This window comes from Colletotrichum gloeosporioides (assembly GCF_011800055.1).
Source record: "Colletotrichum gloeosporioides strain Lc1 chromosome Unknown consensus_26, whole genome shotgun sequence".
Classification (NCBI taxonomy): domain Eukaryota; kingdom Fungi; phylum Ascomycota; class Sordariomycetes; order Glomerellales; family Glomerellaceae; genus Colletotrichum; species Colletotrichum gloeosporioides.
The window spans coordinates 64,544-80,619 of record NW_025544671.1 but is presented as its reverse complement, the minus strand read 5'-3'; the positions used below and the strand labels follow the sequence as shown (position 1 = coordinate 80,619).

Genomic DNA, 16,076 nt, shown 5'->3' with positions numbered 1-16,076 from the left:
GTTGTCAAACAATAACTCAGAGCGGAGTTTCATATTCGTACTGAAAAACAGCACTTCAATTAGGCTCTGGTGACAAGGGTGGAAATACAAAAGACGAACAAAGTTGTGAAATCGACTACTTCAATTTAGTTAATCAGCCACTTTACTTCGGACTCCAACACTAAGACGCTACACAGTCCAATCGCAGAGAGTCGCAGGTTCTACTTTTACTCCTATCAAAAAAGAAATACTGTCAAAATGGCCCTGAAAACCGGTGAGCCTCTGTCCAGTGCTGCTCAGAAGCTGATGCAGCTTGAGGACAAGTACTCTGTGGGCGGTTTTGCACCCACGCCAGGATTCCTTGTGTCAGGAAAAGGCTCTACGCTTATGGTATGTTGATTTCGCATCTTCAAGAGGTTGGCTGATCTTAGGCAACGTTGTTAGGATGTCGATGGCAAAGAAATCATTGACTTTGTCACGATGTTCAGCGCAACCAACATTGGACATGGCCACCTAAAATTGATTGAGGCTGTTGTTGATTGCATGCGGAACGGTGAGCATCTAACTTCCCTAGGTTTCTATTATGCTAATTAAACCCTTCATTAGCTACTCTGATCAATATGTCTACTTATTTTGCTGGATGGCTAGAGCTAGCTAAAGAGCTTTGCGAGCGATTCGGCTACGATAAAGTCACTGCTATGGTTTCTGGCGCTGAGGCAGCTGACACTGCTTGCAAGATTGCTCGCAAGTGGGGGATAACGCACAGGAAGATCCCAGCGGAAGAAGTCATTGTTCTTGGAACCTCGGACAACTACCATGGCCTAACCTCGGGCATCTGGCCCATCATGAATCCAGGCAATCAGGCAGGTGAGATGGATAACAACGTCTTTATGAATATTAGAGACTGACTGGTATTACCAGGCTACGATGCCTTCAACAAGAACTTGACTGACCGTCACCCCCGAACGGGTGAACTGCTTCGCTACGGATATGTTGAAGACTTTGATGCTGTCTTTAGCGAGTTTCACGGCCGTATTGCCGGTGTGATTATGGAGTGTATCCATGGAAAGCTCCCGTAAGTATTATTGTCCCTCCTCTGAAGTGCGCTAGCTCATCATAAGGGCCTGCAACAATTCGAAAAGACATTCATTCTGGCGGCGTCAGTGTAGATCCGCCAGTTGGGGGGGAAGGCAGGCCACTTGCTGACACAACTGCGATAATAGAACATTTCAAGAGGAGATTGACTTTGCCATTGGAGTTCGCCAGTTGTGCAAAAGATACAACATCCTCTTCATCTCTAATGAGATCCGAATGGGCTCCGGAAAGACCGGCAAGTTTCTCTGCAGTGACTGGCTCGGTCTAGAGAACAAGCCCGACATGATTACACTCGGCAAGTCTATCACTGGGGGAGCGTTTCCGGCGTCGTACGTTCTGGGTTACAACGAAGCTATGTCGTTGGTCGGTTCATTCCAAACTGGCGGCACATTCACCATGGCCCCTGCAGCGGTAGCAGCAACTATGGCAGCACTGAAGATCTACGACGAAGAAAAGCTGACCGAGAAGGCTTTGATCATTGAAGACAAGTGGAAGAAGGCCACCAGCCAGTGGAATTACCCTTGGGTCAAGTACGTCACCTCCCGGGGTGCTGACATGAGCATCGCAATGGAGCCGAAATACGGCACGGTAACACCTCGCCGAATCGCCCGACTTGCGTGGCAGAAAGGGTTGTTTATCTACCCAACCAAGGCAGCCATTCGTGTCCATATCGCACTGACCATTACGGATGAGGAGCTGGAGAAGGGACTGAAGATCTTGACAACGGTTATGGATGAGATTGAATCATACGGAGACATTCCAGGATCCACTCACCCGTCTGATGACGACAAGCATGGGGGGTATTGAATTTAAGATATTAAACACTCTATAGTTTACGAGTGAAATGCAAACTTCAAGCTTTTCTTCTTGCGTTTACGGTGTCAGTATACAACCGTCAATTGAATGCGTGTAATATGGCGAGACCTTCGGAACGAACGCTATGAAGGCAGTTGCTGCAAGCAGCAGGAGGTGAAATCTTTAGCTGGTCTGTGTGCACCACTGAGCCTGAGTGCGCGTCTCCTAGTGAAGACACTTTGAGACAGGCGAAACTGCCAAAGACGGTCTAAAGTTGAGATACCTTACTTGGAAAAGACCCACTGAAGCAGCCTGTGATTGTGACTACGAAGTACACAGTCTCGTCAATGCTTCCTCCCACCTGACGAGGTGCAGACACTGCATGCGATTCAAACAATTGAGGGGGAAGACATGCAGATGGAAGAGAAGACCGGAGCTGTGCCTCAAGGTTCGCGTTGCATACTGGGTGCATGGCTGGCCGCAACCAAAGAGAACCCCGAGGGCCGCGGCACCCGGAGAGGCGCTGTAGCTTTGGGAACCCTGGCGGGCAGGTTACCATTTACAGCACTCAAACTCTCACCTATCCCCTCAAGAACAGGCCAAGCTGCACCCGTGCGGCCGGGAATCAAACGTGAAGACGGAAAAGGAGACGATATCAGTGATACGTCCGACGTCACTGAGACATACCTCGACAACGGCGGCGAAGGAGTCAGCGTGAATTCTCAGGATATTATCCTGTTTTCATCAAGGTTATTCCTCACAAGATGCAAGAGACGTTATCAGGTAAGTTTCATGTGTCCCTTCATAATGAACAACAGCACGAGCAGCTCGGCCATTCCTTCGCCCATTCAGTGTAATTAAGTGTAAATGAACAGAAGCTAGGTGATGGAGATCGTCCCGATTCCTCTAGGTAGCTGACAGTACACATGCTCCCAGCTCGATGAGCCTCAGACTGCGCAAGCCGTCATCCATTCGAGTCCACGGCCAGAATCCGTGCCACCCCCATTGCGTATGTCAGATGAGTCTTCCATCTTCTAAAGTCTGCGCACAACAGGCAGAGTTCCGATGTCTTACAATCCGTGTTCCATTACTTGGTCAGCTCCGCCGCTGATTATCAAGCCGCATTTCTATCACAAGAAGACAACGCCGTGGTGGTGAATCGGGAGACGTTGGCGTTTTTTGAGCCCATGGCGGCGAGGACATCTTTAAACGCCAGCTGTGTATAGATAAATAACAAAAAGAGTCAATAATTAAGTGTCTCTATTGCCGCACCGCTCACTCACAGGGAGCCAGATCTTTTGCTAACCCAGGTAAAATCGGCAGAAGGTGAGTTGGTGATTTGTCCCTTGGTAGACCTGCTGGCATGGCGTGAATCTGATCACCGAAGGTATTCTGCCTTATCCACTTGGGCGCTTGCTACCCTGCGAATCTTGTCAGATCGAACTCTTCTCTGTCTTCAGGTTGATAATGTATTCCGACTTAACTCTGCGTCGACCTCTTGAATTCAAGCTAGTAAGCTTGGCCGCTGTGCACCTCGTGCGATTCACTGCCGCCCATCTTTGGGTCCAAGGTGTAGCTGTTGTCGGCATTGCTGAATGAAAACCGAGAGAATGCGTCCAGTATCAGACACGCGATTTGGACCTGCTCGTCGAGGACCTAGCTGGGTCCTGGCTGTTAAAATCCTGGTCGTCAAGGTCTTACCTTTGTCATCAAGGTCCCGAGCGACGATGTTATCATTCCAAGTCCCGATTATCAAGGTCCTGATTTGTGGCCCAGGTCGTTGCTGAGGTTCGGTTTCCCCACGCCTGAACCCATCGCTCACGCAACTCCTTGAAAGTAGCCAGGGTACCTTGTTGCTGCTAAACCGATGTTCCATGCCCCATTCCTACCGACAAGGCGACCGACACCTTTGCGACCAACGCCGTCCCCAATAACAGCGCCAGGCATGGCCTGTACCTCCCCGACACCGGCCTTCATCCGGCAACACTTGCGGTATCGGTTCTCAAGGATGCCTTCTTCCAGCAGTTCCAAAACATAGGCGACCAACGTCCCGTCTCGAGGCGATGTCCGAGGTGCTCCTTGAAATGAATCTACGCGGATCACGAACAACACAAACACCTGGGCCAAATGAACTTCCGTGCCGTCCGTCGAGCTATAGCCACCCCGCAACCCGAGAAATTGTTGAATGCCTATCAAAGTGCAGCAAGTGCTGGAAACACTAACCGGGGTCTTAATCATCTCGCAGAAAATGAATGGGCTCGGCTGAACACGGAATGACGCCCCTGCTGTTCTTGACGCCCGAGCTGACTGCTGGCCATAGCTGGAAATCAGAAGGTGCAGAGAACATGTCGTCGACCACCAAGCAGCGTTGCACAGCCAGAAATCACACCCATCAAATGTGCCGCATTGCTACTACCTTTCTCCAACTGGTTTCTTTTCGTGCGCCACGACGCAAACTACGAACCGTTTGTAAGTTGGAGATAATAGCAGCTAAACCGAGTCCACTTATGCAGACTGGAAATTTCTTTGCAGTTACTACTCGCGTATACCAGGACTGCACCGAGGTAATGATCGTCACCCGCTTATGCGCCACCAGTACTTCTTTTGAAGTTGACCGCTATGTTATCAAAGAGCCAGATATCGTCCCAGAGGATATTCATACATTTCGCCGCTGTATTCAAGCGCTCATTATACTAGCGACAACTATCAGCAGATCCTGCGTCATCAGGACCGCGATGCCCCTTGCGAACAAGCTTCTAAAGTTGAAGACAACTATAACTACCACGAATACCACAGGCTATATTGTCGTTGTTGTTGTTATTGTTGTTCTATCTTTCGACGTCAGAGCTACCCCCGGATCGCTCCCTGGGGCATACGTCGTGAAGGGCAGGCCTACACGTCTGAAATAAATAATGTATGGTTGACGGGGATTTCCATCTATCACCCTGAAGTCGTATGCCCAATCCCAAGAGGCTCAAGCGAACGCTTGGGATACGCTATTGATCCTGCAGACCCCAAGCTTCAGCCAGGCATCTTCTTGCCGCCTGCAGCCAGTCCTGTCTGTCGTTCCCATTATTCCATCATATCGCAATTTTACCCAGAGGCCAGGGCATGTCGATTCATCGGCTTGGCCGAGCCTGCCCATCTATAATGTCACCTGCCATGTAGATTCGCTCGCTGGCACCCTCCTATGCCACTTATATTGATCGATGGTGTTTTGAAAGATGTGTGGGCGATGGTGGTTGATGTTTGGGGGTTGTGTGATTAGGAGACTCGTTCGCGATGCGGAGAACAAAGGGGATAGCGGAAAAGCAGAGTGCTGGATTCTGTGCTTTTACCGACGGAAGGACGACATGGAGAGACTGGCCTGGGATGATTTGTTGCTTGGAAAGGTTTGGGCCTGAAAACGAGTGTCGTGGTGGGCGTCCTGAAGCGGCAAGTTCAACCAGCCTCAGGCCTGAGAGGCAAGTCGACGTGATGTTTGCAATAGACACTGAGTATGGCATGGGAAGGTTGGACGACTGGGACTGATGAAGGCGAAAATAGCCGTCTGTGGGATGGTAGGTGGTTCATTTCTTTCGGTCAAGATGGTAGCTGTCCACATGTTGTAGAATTTGATCAACCTAAGTCTTTTGCTCCTCCAAAAGTTCACGTCAACAACCTTGAGTCCAAATCAGGGTATAAATGATTTGAACTGAATGTGATGGGGGTCGTCTGATGACCCCTTTGCGAAGAGAGGGTTATGGAGCAGACGTTGTCTCTGATGCATGCCACCTACTTCACTGACGTGCAAAACTGAGTCAAATTTCAATGACCTAACGTTTGGCGGCTTCTCGTCGGGCAGCACCATCGCAAAGTTCTACGGCGACTCACTCTTGCAGACCATTCGTTCAATCTCCTCGAGCCGCCTCGAGCCCAGCGCGGCGCAGTTGAGCGTACAGATCCCAATCGGGTCACCAGTATCGAGGCCAGCATGCGCGACGACTGCATGCAGCGTCATCGCGGTCAGCGACTGTACAAGAAAACTTGGTGGCCACTTGTAGAACTGGCACCCGGCTATTAATTGCCACCAACAACGTCTGGAGGCCCACAGTTCGCGTCGCAGACAACGGATGGCGCACGGATCCGCTTGACTTTGACGAGTTTCTGGAAGGCCGACTTCTTCACGCCTACAAGGCGACCACCAGCACCTTTTAATGTTGAACCGGCCGGCCAGAGCGGCTCCAGACTCTCGGCCATATCGTCGGACACGCTGTTCACGAGGTAGAGGGCTTCACGCCACGACCGGCCTGCGCTTTCACCTGCTCTCCGTGGCCGATCCCAGCCGCTACCATGCCAAGGACACTGTTGCCATCGACGCGTGCGCTGAGTTGATGCAGCAGCAACTTATGCCTGATGCATAGCTACTGATCATAAGAGCCATGCCACCTAATTCCACCCACCAACCTGACGCTTCGACGTCAATTCAACCACTAAACAAGACGACGGATGCCGGAGAATATCATTTGACCTCAGAGTTCTGCTCGATGGCAACATCTGGGCAGACACTCCTGGTATTCGAGTCGATTCTCGGTGTGAAAAGATAGCGACTGCTGACAGGACAGCCAGCCAATCCTTATACTCTCCTTCCTGAGCAGGCTAGAGTTAGCCACACACAGATACAGACCAGGTCAGCCCTTCATCAGGACAAAAGGCCTAAGCTGAAGCATGAACATGTGCTCTCCGATTTGGGACACATGAAAGTGTTTCTCCGTCATCGTAAGTTACAAAGGCGGGCCCGCAAGCGGTGACTTGCTAAACAAAAGTATGAAAAGAACTAAGAAGTAAAGAAGGACATGTGAGAACATTAGAATACGCCGTCCGGGAAGCTGTTTTACTGAACTGACATAGACGGCGCTAGGGTGTGAGTAGCAAAGGTAACCTTTTGGTCAACTCGCCGCCTGCATGTTCGCTGAAGCATCTTACTGAACTTCTACTTGCGGCCTAGCCGTTGTCGAAATGGATATCCCGCAACTTAGCAAATAAGAAGAAACATGCTGCAATGAAACAGATAATTCTCGTTCAATCCCCTATACAATACAAGGTCAGTCAGACTATTGATTTCACTCCGGAAATATCGATCCAGTCGAACAGGAGGCGGAATATCCACGAGTTGCTTCATCATGAGTAGTTGAAACCGTTCCGAACAGCCCATACCTGACGTCTCGGAAAACATCCCAGCCTCGTGTCATTATCCGACCTCATGCCACCCTGGGGTAGCTCCGGAAACACGAATATGACGTGCGGCGCGAAGGAAGGAACTTTTAGTGGGAGTAAATGGTTACTACTGCATTCTTCCTTTAATAAGAACTGCAAGTTTTATTGGGAATCATCGCATATCCTCTCCTCTCCATCAAAGAATACTTGCGACATCGAAATTGTGCGGTCAGGATCGCTCACAAGGACCCATTTGGGTCGGATGCATTTGTCGCAGCAGCCTCAACGAGAATTATATTCCTGCTCGGCGAATCGACGTAGTTCACGACGCATCTGGCACGACATTGTCGACCGGAGTGAGTCCGGACCGTCATCGCGAAACAGTCTTTCTGCTTTATGCTCACTTGCGGACTGTCAGGCTCAGACTCAAGAGTGGGTTTCAGTTCCGAAGCCCATCTGCTTAGAAGATTTCGCAAGGCAATAACTGCTCAAAGATGCCAAATAATTGCAATGATCTGGTAATTCAATGTTATTCGTAGCTCAACCATGACCTTGCCGGCTACTGTTGAGTTATATTGATTGAAGAAACGAAGAGGGCCAAGGCAAAAGGCGTCAAGTTGGGCCCGTGAATGCAGCTTATATATTTTTCTGCAGGATGGTATGCTTCCAGGCAATCAAAACATGAACACAGCATTTTGGTCTAGTAAATTGCCGTTCGAAATCTACACGCCGCCTTTGAACGGAAAGCTTGCTTTTCTCATAATGCTCCCAACATAGAGGCTTCTCACAGTCCACCACCGCGCACTCCTGATCTACCACCGTCATGAAAGCAATAATTCGCATGTTCGGTATTTGCTTAGAACTGTGAGACCCTTACACCATTTTAAGCTATAGTGAACCTGAGAACATTGAAGTGAACATATACGAATTGAGATGAAGTCATGAACTTCCACTCATAAAAATGAACTTCTACTCGCTGAAGTGAATGTTCGCCCGAGAGAAAGAACAAGACGTATTGAAGTGAATCACAGTTGACTTGATGGTCATTTGCTGCGCGTCCGAAATTGCGTTTTCAGCTTATTGCGCCTAGCAATACTTTGTGAGTTTCAATATACTTCAGCAACGAATCACATACTTTTGAATGTTCGTCTACATCAGACTCGTCATTTCACCTGCTACCTAAATCCACCGTCGGTTGATGATCAAGAACGAAAAGCCGGTTAGACACTGTCGACTGCAAGCTTCACTTAATGGGAAGACCGAAAGGCGTTAAAAGTAGGGGTTCATAGAAGAAACTAGCCTAGTGAGCCTCTGCAAGCCTAGGAGAAGTATGCCTTATGCACAAGTAATAAGACCATAAGGCGCGGCAGTTGTAAGAATAAAACTGTTCATCCCATCCAGAAAAATAAACTGGTTTCAATTTGCAGAGACTTAGAACTGTGTAATGCAAGGCAAGGCAAGAGCTCAAGCGGTCTAATGTGATAGAATAGGTCTGTAGATGTTTTTCCGAATCAAAAGGCTTCGGTGTAAGATATGATTTTGCAGAAGTGAATGGCTGATAGATGTCTCTCCATGCTGCTACATAATGTGTTTCTCATACCTAGGATATTGTGTAGAGGTGACAATTCACCAGATGGCCCATTAAAGAATCATAAAATTCCCACAAGCGCGTTGCATCTCGCTTCGCAGAGATTTCCTCCCTATCTTGGAAAATCCAGCGCATTCCCTTACCAAAGAGAGGATGAGACAATTCATATACACCAAACGCAAGAGATGAACGCAACAGTAATATCGCATTATGTAATATCTGGCTTCTAAAGAGACGCACTTAAACTAAGTGCGTCTAAAAGTCTCAAAAGCAGATCTCTTACAAAGCTGGCGTTCTCATACCCGCCATCTCATCATGTCAAGGTGTCAACAAAGAGCCATAAGATCCGTCATCCAATCGATCCGTGCTAGTTTGGCTGTTCATGATTCCTCCCGACGCCAGTTTCTGAAGCCATACAGGGATAGAATTCGCTTTTCTGAAGCGCCAGACGGTGCCGTTCACATCCAGTGCTATAGCTAAGACAGCGCAGATGATTCATTGCATGTTCGGATAGCTTGAGTGACGTGTGAAGATGTATGAATGCCAAGAATCTGTGAGAAGTTAGTCTTTACATACCAGCATGGGTGAGAAATCACACACACACACACAGGCTACGCAAGCAATATTCAACTATGGCTCAATAGATGATATTTTATCAGGTATCAGGCGTAGTCTGAGGCTTCATTGATTCCTGTCTATGCACATAGCTTTGTGTGTATCTCTGTCATCTCTGTGTACATTGCTGTATCAGTTACGTCTTGCGAGGCTGCTTTAAAGCGAAGTTTTGGAATTCCAAGGACGCATCCTTCGCAACAAATAACGCGACTCGCTAATCAGCTTCGAAGGGAATCTATAGACGCAAGATTCTTCAGATAAAAGCAAGGATGCTGAAGGTTTGCTGGTCAATTGGTAGCCTTAAGCGTCCAAATTGCCTCTTGGTGTGAAGTGCCAGGGCATTATAGAAGTGAGTCTTGAGGTCGCTTCAACACTCAACCAGCCTGTCTTTTTCACACCCTCGATATCTACCACCTTAGCCTTCAACATTCACGTCAGCACCCGCGGTACAGGTTCGATTCGTGGGAGCTTGAAGAGGCTTTGGGTTTATAGTCTTCATAGTGAGCGAGCTCGGTCCTTAGACGGGCCACAGGTTGATTCCGGGCCTTGTTCACCTTTAGTCGCGTCAAAAATATACAGCATTGCCTGAAGAAACTCAGTTGCCTGACGATCGCCGGCGTTTTTAAACCAAAATAAAACACCAACATTGGCGCAGAATAAGGGCCGGAAAAGCGGCCCCCGGCGGCCTCCCGCTGCGCTTCTTCTCCACAACCCGAAATCACGCCGAGCTTGCGAATGTTAAGTCAACACGGCGATTGCACGGCTCAACCGTCAACGTGAAAGTTCGGGAAAATCTGGGATCCGACCTGTGCAGGCTGGAAGCATGCACCCTGGATTTGCTTTTCGCACTTTCTCCTCAGTGAGGGAAGTATCGCCACCGCTCATCTGCGCCTCGGGTCGCGAAGCACAGGCTGCACGAGTCACCTGACAGCCTACTTCGCAAGCGTGCCACTGCATACCACAACAGCCCGCTTTTCTCGGGGCGGGTGAAATGGAATTTTCATCACCATGTGGGCTGAGTTCTGTCCATTGTGATGAGACCGGGCACATCTGCCTTTGCCGGATAACAGACACCAACATGAGAAGAGAAGGGTCGGTTTCTGAGGCCATTCTATCCCATGGCAACTATTCTTGAAGTTCAGGTTACGCGCAACCTGTGACTGCCATGCCGGTGGCTCAGTTCTCATTCAATGCTTAGAGAAACGCGAGAATGTGTTCGAGTTATTCAGGCGGAAAAAGCCTTTGAAGAATGGCTGCTTCTATGGCCAGCCTTGCGTTTGAGACTGAACACGCAAGGAGACTGAAATCAAATCCACATATTATGGCGGATTTGAGAGCGATGGAGAATATCAAGGTCATAAAGGGCAGATGTTGTTTCTTTCAGCAAGTCCACTATGTGATTGCGATGAGTGTTGACGTCGCAGGCGTGGGATTGCTGCATTTGGTCGTAGTTAGATCAGCATCGTAGTTCATCCACAGAGTCCACGTAAACTCCCGATCACTAGCCAGTCCTCAGCATCAAGGTGTGCTCTCCGCAGCGTTTTCATTGCAAAAATTACCTTCAGGCTGAGGTGATTCAGGCTGAGGTGATTCGACGAAATCGAGTATCTCCGCGCCGGGTCTAATGACAAGATCTGATTTGCAAGAAATGGTACGTCCTGCATATCCCGCAGGGGGAAACCTTCGCCGCAAGATTTGTGGAAAGATTTTCGGAGTCGGCGCATCGTCTGTTCATCAGAAGCCTACTAGAGCGGGTTTCATTCTCTAAAGCCACCTCTAGTCACCTGGCCTCTCTTTGATCCAACAGGTTACAGGCAGGTTCTTGTTCCAAACGGTGGTATGAAGCTGTTTGATGCTTGCTTTGATAGGAACAGCCTGTTCCGAGTCGAGGGCATTTTTGCTTCATATTGAGCAACGTTAACCCGACTTCGCACGTCGAGCAATTAAGAGGTGTCTGGTAGTTGAAGCGTTCGGCCTTCATTCGCCTTGACGACGAGTCTAACGGATCGATCGCGGGAAGGGGGCATTTCCTGATGACGCCAAGGGACCAGCAATCCGATCAATTCATGAACATTATCACTGAGTGTCTTGTATTGGTAGCGCTGCAGTAGCTTGCTTGATGATGCTGTCGCGCTGTCACACCATGGTCTTCGTGCGGGAGGAGCTTGATTGTCGGGCAAGGACAGAGGCGAGTGGAGCAGCTGGTTGGCTGCGTACGGACCTATAGCCGGGAAATACTGCGAACTTCAGCTGATCTTTGATGAGGTCATCGACGGAAAAGCGCTGTTATGGAGGCCTTGGGAGGTAAGAGCTCGCCCCTGGGATGCGTAATGCAGGTTTTATGGATGATAGAAAGATGCAACCGCCTTTCGCATAGATGCTGTCTGTCAGTTAGGCTGCGAACACTTCATCAGTGCCCCTAAGGTCCTCACCTGTCAAATGCGCGATCTCTGCTTGCCTTTTAAAAGAAGGGCTTTGCTGCGGGCAAGGTTGGGGGATGCCACAGTAGATGGCAGGCCTAAGACTCTTAGAGTCGAGTGTCCGTGTGTGCGGTTGAGTCTGGACATCGTCGTATTGTCGCCTAGTGTCTTGCCTGGAAACTGATGGATAGCTTGTCACTGAAGGTGGTGGGGCGGAGATCGCGATTTTTGTGTTAAAAGCAATACTTTGACTGACAAAAGAAGCACTGGCAACCTCAGCCTTGATTCTATCTATGGTCGAGAAGCGCTTTCTATAGAACAGGTAAATCCTGCTTGCGCTCTCGCTTCAAAGGTTCTATGCGCCCTGCACTGAGATTTGTAACTCGTCATACTCCCTCGCCTGCGTCCATGGTGGTAGCCTCAGTGGTATCCCCGCTGATATCGCTGGTATGCTCGTCCGTGTAATCGTCTGTATCCTTTGGAAGTGTGAGAAAGTCCATGCCAATCACTAGTCTGGTTTAACGTCTGTAATGGGGTCAACCACGCCGGTGTTGTTCCCGTCTGACATGGTATCCTCTCCATCTTGGGTGTCTCGGTCGGTCGACGTCCTCCTATCTGCGAGGGTCTCGTCCTCTAAGTGGTTCGTGATATTGCTGTGGTTCTGTTTCTCCGATCGGCCATCCACTGCATCGGACGATTTGTCGGTGATGATTCCGTCCTTATCATTATTGAGCTGCTGGATGTAGTCTTGAGGTTCGATCCAACACATGCGGGAATGGGAGGAATGGCTCGTGGAAGGGATTGTGGGAGACGAAATGAAGTCTTGCTTGGATTCTAGTGCAGCAAGGTCGTACCTGTATTTACCTGCGAACCTGTCCAATGTCCCGGAAATTCAGGACATGGACGGGCACACATTACATCAGAGCACCAAAACAAAGGCACCTGTTTGGTGTCACCTTGACGGTGAAGGTCAGTAGGACTCCCCTGTCCCTTCCAACAATGTATCTTGGGCAAGTATGCGAAGTCTCGTTGGGAATGGCGGGGCAGGATTTGAGACGCCCAAAACGGGACAGAAAGCAGGTACTGCTGAATGGAAGGTGTTTAGTGGAAACTGCATTAGAACGGCGCGGATACGTATCCTCTCAACACGCATTGCAACTGCCGACTTTCAGCAACTGCCACTAACCACCTGCCGGTTTTTAACCAACTGCTGAGTTCTAGCCGCCTGCCGATATGTAAAATCGTCAGCCACTGGAGAAATTCGTAGTCAGTGCCTGTGAACCTGGAAAAAAAGGAAAGAAAACCGGCACTGCGTGACACCCGTGGACCTCTCTCACCCGGGCAGAAGATATGCCTCGGTGGAACCAACGCCAGACGACAGAAAGTCAAGCCAATTGCCCAGAGGGGAAGGCATTCTGCATGAGAGGATGGGCGAGGCGTTGAATGCCTTCGTCGTGCGTGCATGATGCCAATTCGTGTCTGGCCGGCGTTGCCGTCATGTAGGCCATGGGCGTTGACAATTTGCAGTCTGTAGGTCAAGTGTGGTGGAGTAATTGTTGGGAGAGTAGAAGATCCTGACATCGAGGGTCACCATAAACGGTTCAAATGAACTCATGCACTGCGAACGGCTCTCCTGCCAATTAGGCACCATTCACCTGGCGATGTGAGATTTCTTTCTTCCCATTTCCTTTCCAACCTTGCAATGCCGTTCTCCATGGTTTCGCGATAACAAGCAAGACGGTGAGGTTACGGCCGCGATTGGGACAGGTGCAGTGTGGTTGGGAAATGGCACACACCAGCGCGTGCCTCACTGCGACCATTTTAGACGCTGTCGCGTCTTGTTTGGTGACGAGATAACGAAATTTGTCATCTCGTGAGTGGGGCTTGGACGAGGACCTGTCCAACATGCTCATTGGCAGATCTTATATCGCTCATGTCGCTCATCTCGCTTATCTCACCCATCCCGCTTATCTCACCCATCTCGCTTATCTGCGTTCATCGCCCGCCTGGGTTAATCCTTCCCCAACGTCCTCCGTTTGGGTTGGGATGCCTTATTGCACCCTCATCAATGGCAGGCTGGCTTGCGGTTTGGCAGTACGGGGCCTTGAACCATCATCACCGCCGCACTTGAAGCATTAGTCTGATGCTGCACCTTTCAGGCTGTAAGTAGTCGCCGCAGTCCGAAAGCTTCCACTGCACTGGGAGCTTTCCAAGTCTGAGGTTTCACCAACTTGCATTGCCGAGACTTTTCAAAGCGGCCTGCTTTAGGACCTCCCTTGACCTGAGGTGGTGACTGCCTTGAAGTCTGTGCAGACAAGTGAGTGGTAGTTGTGCCTGCCGACACGTGGACCGCGCCTGCCTCTCGTTCTTCGTACCCGCCCCGCTTGTTCAGACGCACCTAAAAAAGATCTGCCCTTGCCTGCAGCGCATACTGCCTTACCTGGAAAACAAGGAAGGCACCGTGGTTAGTCCTACCTTAGTTCATGGAGAAAAGTCGAATGTGACAGTTTACCTTGGATTTCGCCCCGCCCTGTGCGACGTGCTGCCAACACCTCGACAGTCCCCAACTTCATGCGACCTGCCTACTGCTCATCTTCCAACTCCAGTTCTTCTCCGGATCAACCTGATTTGCCGCGAACGGTCCCATCTTCCTCGTCTCGCCCGCCTAACAACGGAATCGTCACGATGCCCAGCTCCGCCCGCGCCAGCGAAAACAAACCTCCCACCCACATCCTCGCATCCGCCAACAAACTCGACACCCACAAGACCAATAATTCAAACACGACCAACACCGCCAACACCGCCAACACGTCTTCCAGTGGCAGGATGAAGCCGACTGGCTAGAAGCCATCCGACTCGCCCTTCAAGCGTGCTTTGACCGAAGCTCTGTTCCCCGCTGCGACAAAGGTTCCAACCGCAAGATCCAGGTGGGTGCTCCTTGGTTTTCCTTTTCCTGTCTCCCTCTGGCTGTCAATGCCACCAAGTCCATCACGTCCACCTTGCTAACCTCTCTCTCATGTTTCTTCCCAGGCTTTCCAGTCCTTTCAAAGGTCGCGTCTTTTCCCGCGTTCCTCGCATGTCGGCTTGGCGTGCTGCCCATGCCGAGAAGACTGTTGACGGAAATGCCGGTGCCCAAACCCCGAAGGACAAGACCATCGAAACCGTCGACACAAAGGGTGACCGAGCGGACGAAGGCCACAAGGACAGGGACCTGGCCTCGGTTGCGCGAGGCGATCCCTTCGAGACCCCCGCCAAGTACAAGATGACCATCCGGTAGATCGACTTGGTGGACCTCCTCCTTTATACTCGTTGTCCTTGCTGCAGTGGACGAGGGGCGGTAAAAGGGGAGAAATGAAGTTTCAATCAGTTGAATCATCTCCGCGCCAGACTCCGCACGATATCGGCGGATGGAATCGCGACCTACTGCAGTCGATGGGGAGGATAGAGGCCTGGTGTGATATGCAGTTTCAAACGTGCATGCCGCGGGGCGGATGATGGTACAGGAGGTAGAACTCCCAGCAGTCGGATGAATAAAGTCTATCGAATACTACAAAAACTACGAGCAAATGACGTGCATCGCGTAAATGTCCGGGGCGCTGCCGACCGCTAGTCTCGCTGTGCCGTTGCCGACATCAATTTGGTCATGTCCATACGCAGTGCTCAAGACGGAGAAGAACTGTTTTGTTGGCTTTCGTAGGCGTGCAGGTTAATGTAGCTTTGGTCCGCCCAGAGACCGCGCGGAGGGCAGGTTGGCGGGGTCTAAAACACCACCAGACGTGGCTGATGCTCCATTGCTTCACCCCACCGAGCTTCCTCCAGAGCTGGAAGGATGGAGATTTCTCAAAGTAAGACAGAGGCATAGGAGGAAATAAACTCATGCACAAGAATTATCTGATGTGATCGACCGGCGGCAGCTCAGCGCGCTGTACCCCGCTGGTAGTTAACTCCGGGGTGAGTACGGGCGCACGCACCACGGCTAAGGTTGCGGTGACGTAGTGTTCTGGCAGAAAAAAAGCCAGAACGCCCGGTTATGTAATCATGCCTTACATTAGGTGACTTGGTGACGTAGCGTTCTGGCAGAAAAAAAGCCAGAACGCTCTGTTATGTAATCATGTCTTCCATCAGGTGATCTGGTGACGTAGCGTTCTGGCAGAAAAAAAGCCAGAACCCTACGTCACTCGCTGGGCGTCTTATGTAATCACTGTGTTGCACACTAAACCTGCGGCCCCCGTGTCGTGTCCGGGTGCACGTTGATGGCATGCTCACTGGGGTCGAAAAGGAAAACCACTGCCTTGCCCGCAGGCTGAGACTTGCTGAACAAAAACATGAACGAAAATTCAAAAGGGGGGATCAACGGCTGATCAGCCATCATTGTCAGTATTCGAAAC

General features: G+C 50.3%; 1 protein-coding gene across 1 annotated transcript; it reads left to right on the top strand.

Moving 5' to 3' along the window:
• Positions 1–237: 237 nt before the first annotated feature.
• On the top strand, positions 238–1,881 carry GCG54_00015560 (Ornithine aminotransferase car2; the record flags this gene model as incomplete). Its single annotated transcript, XM_045415342.1, has 5 exons — positions 238–369; positions 424–532; positions 586–846; positions 901–1,054; positions 1,203–1,881. The coding sequence occupies 5 exons, from the start codon at positions 238–240 to the stop codon at positions 1,879–1,881; spliced, it is 1,335 nt and encodes a 444-aa protein (XP_045267129.1).
• Positions 1,882–16,076: the final 14,195 nt, after the last annotated feature.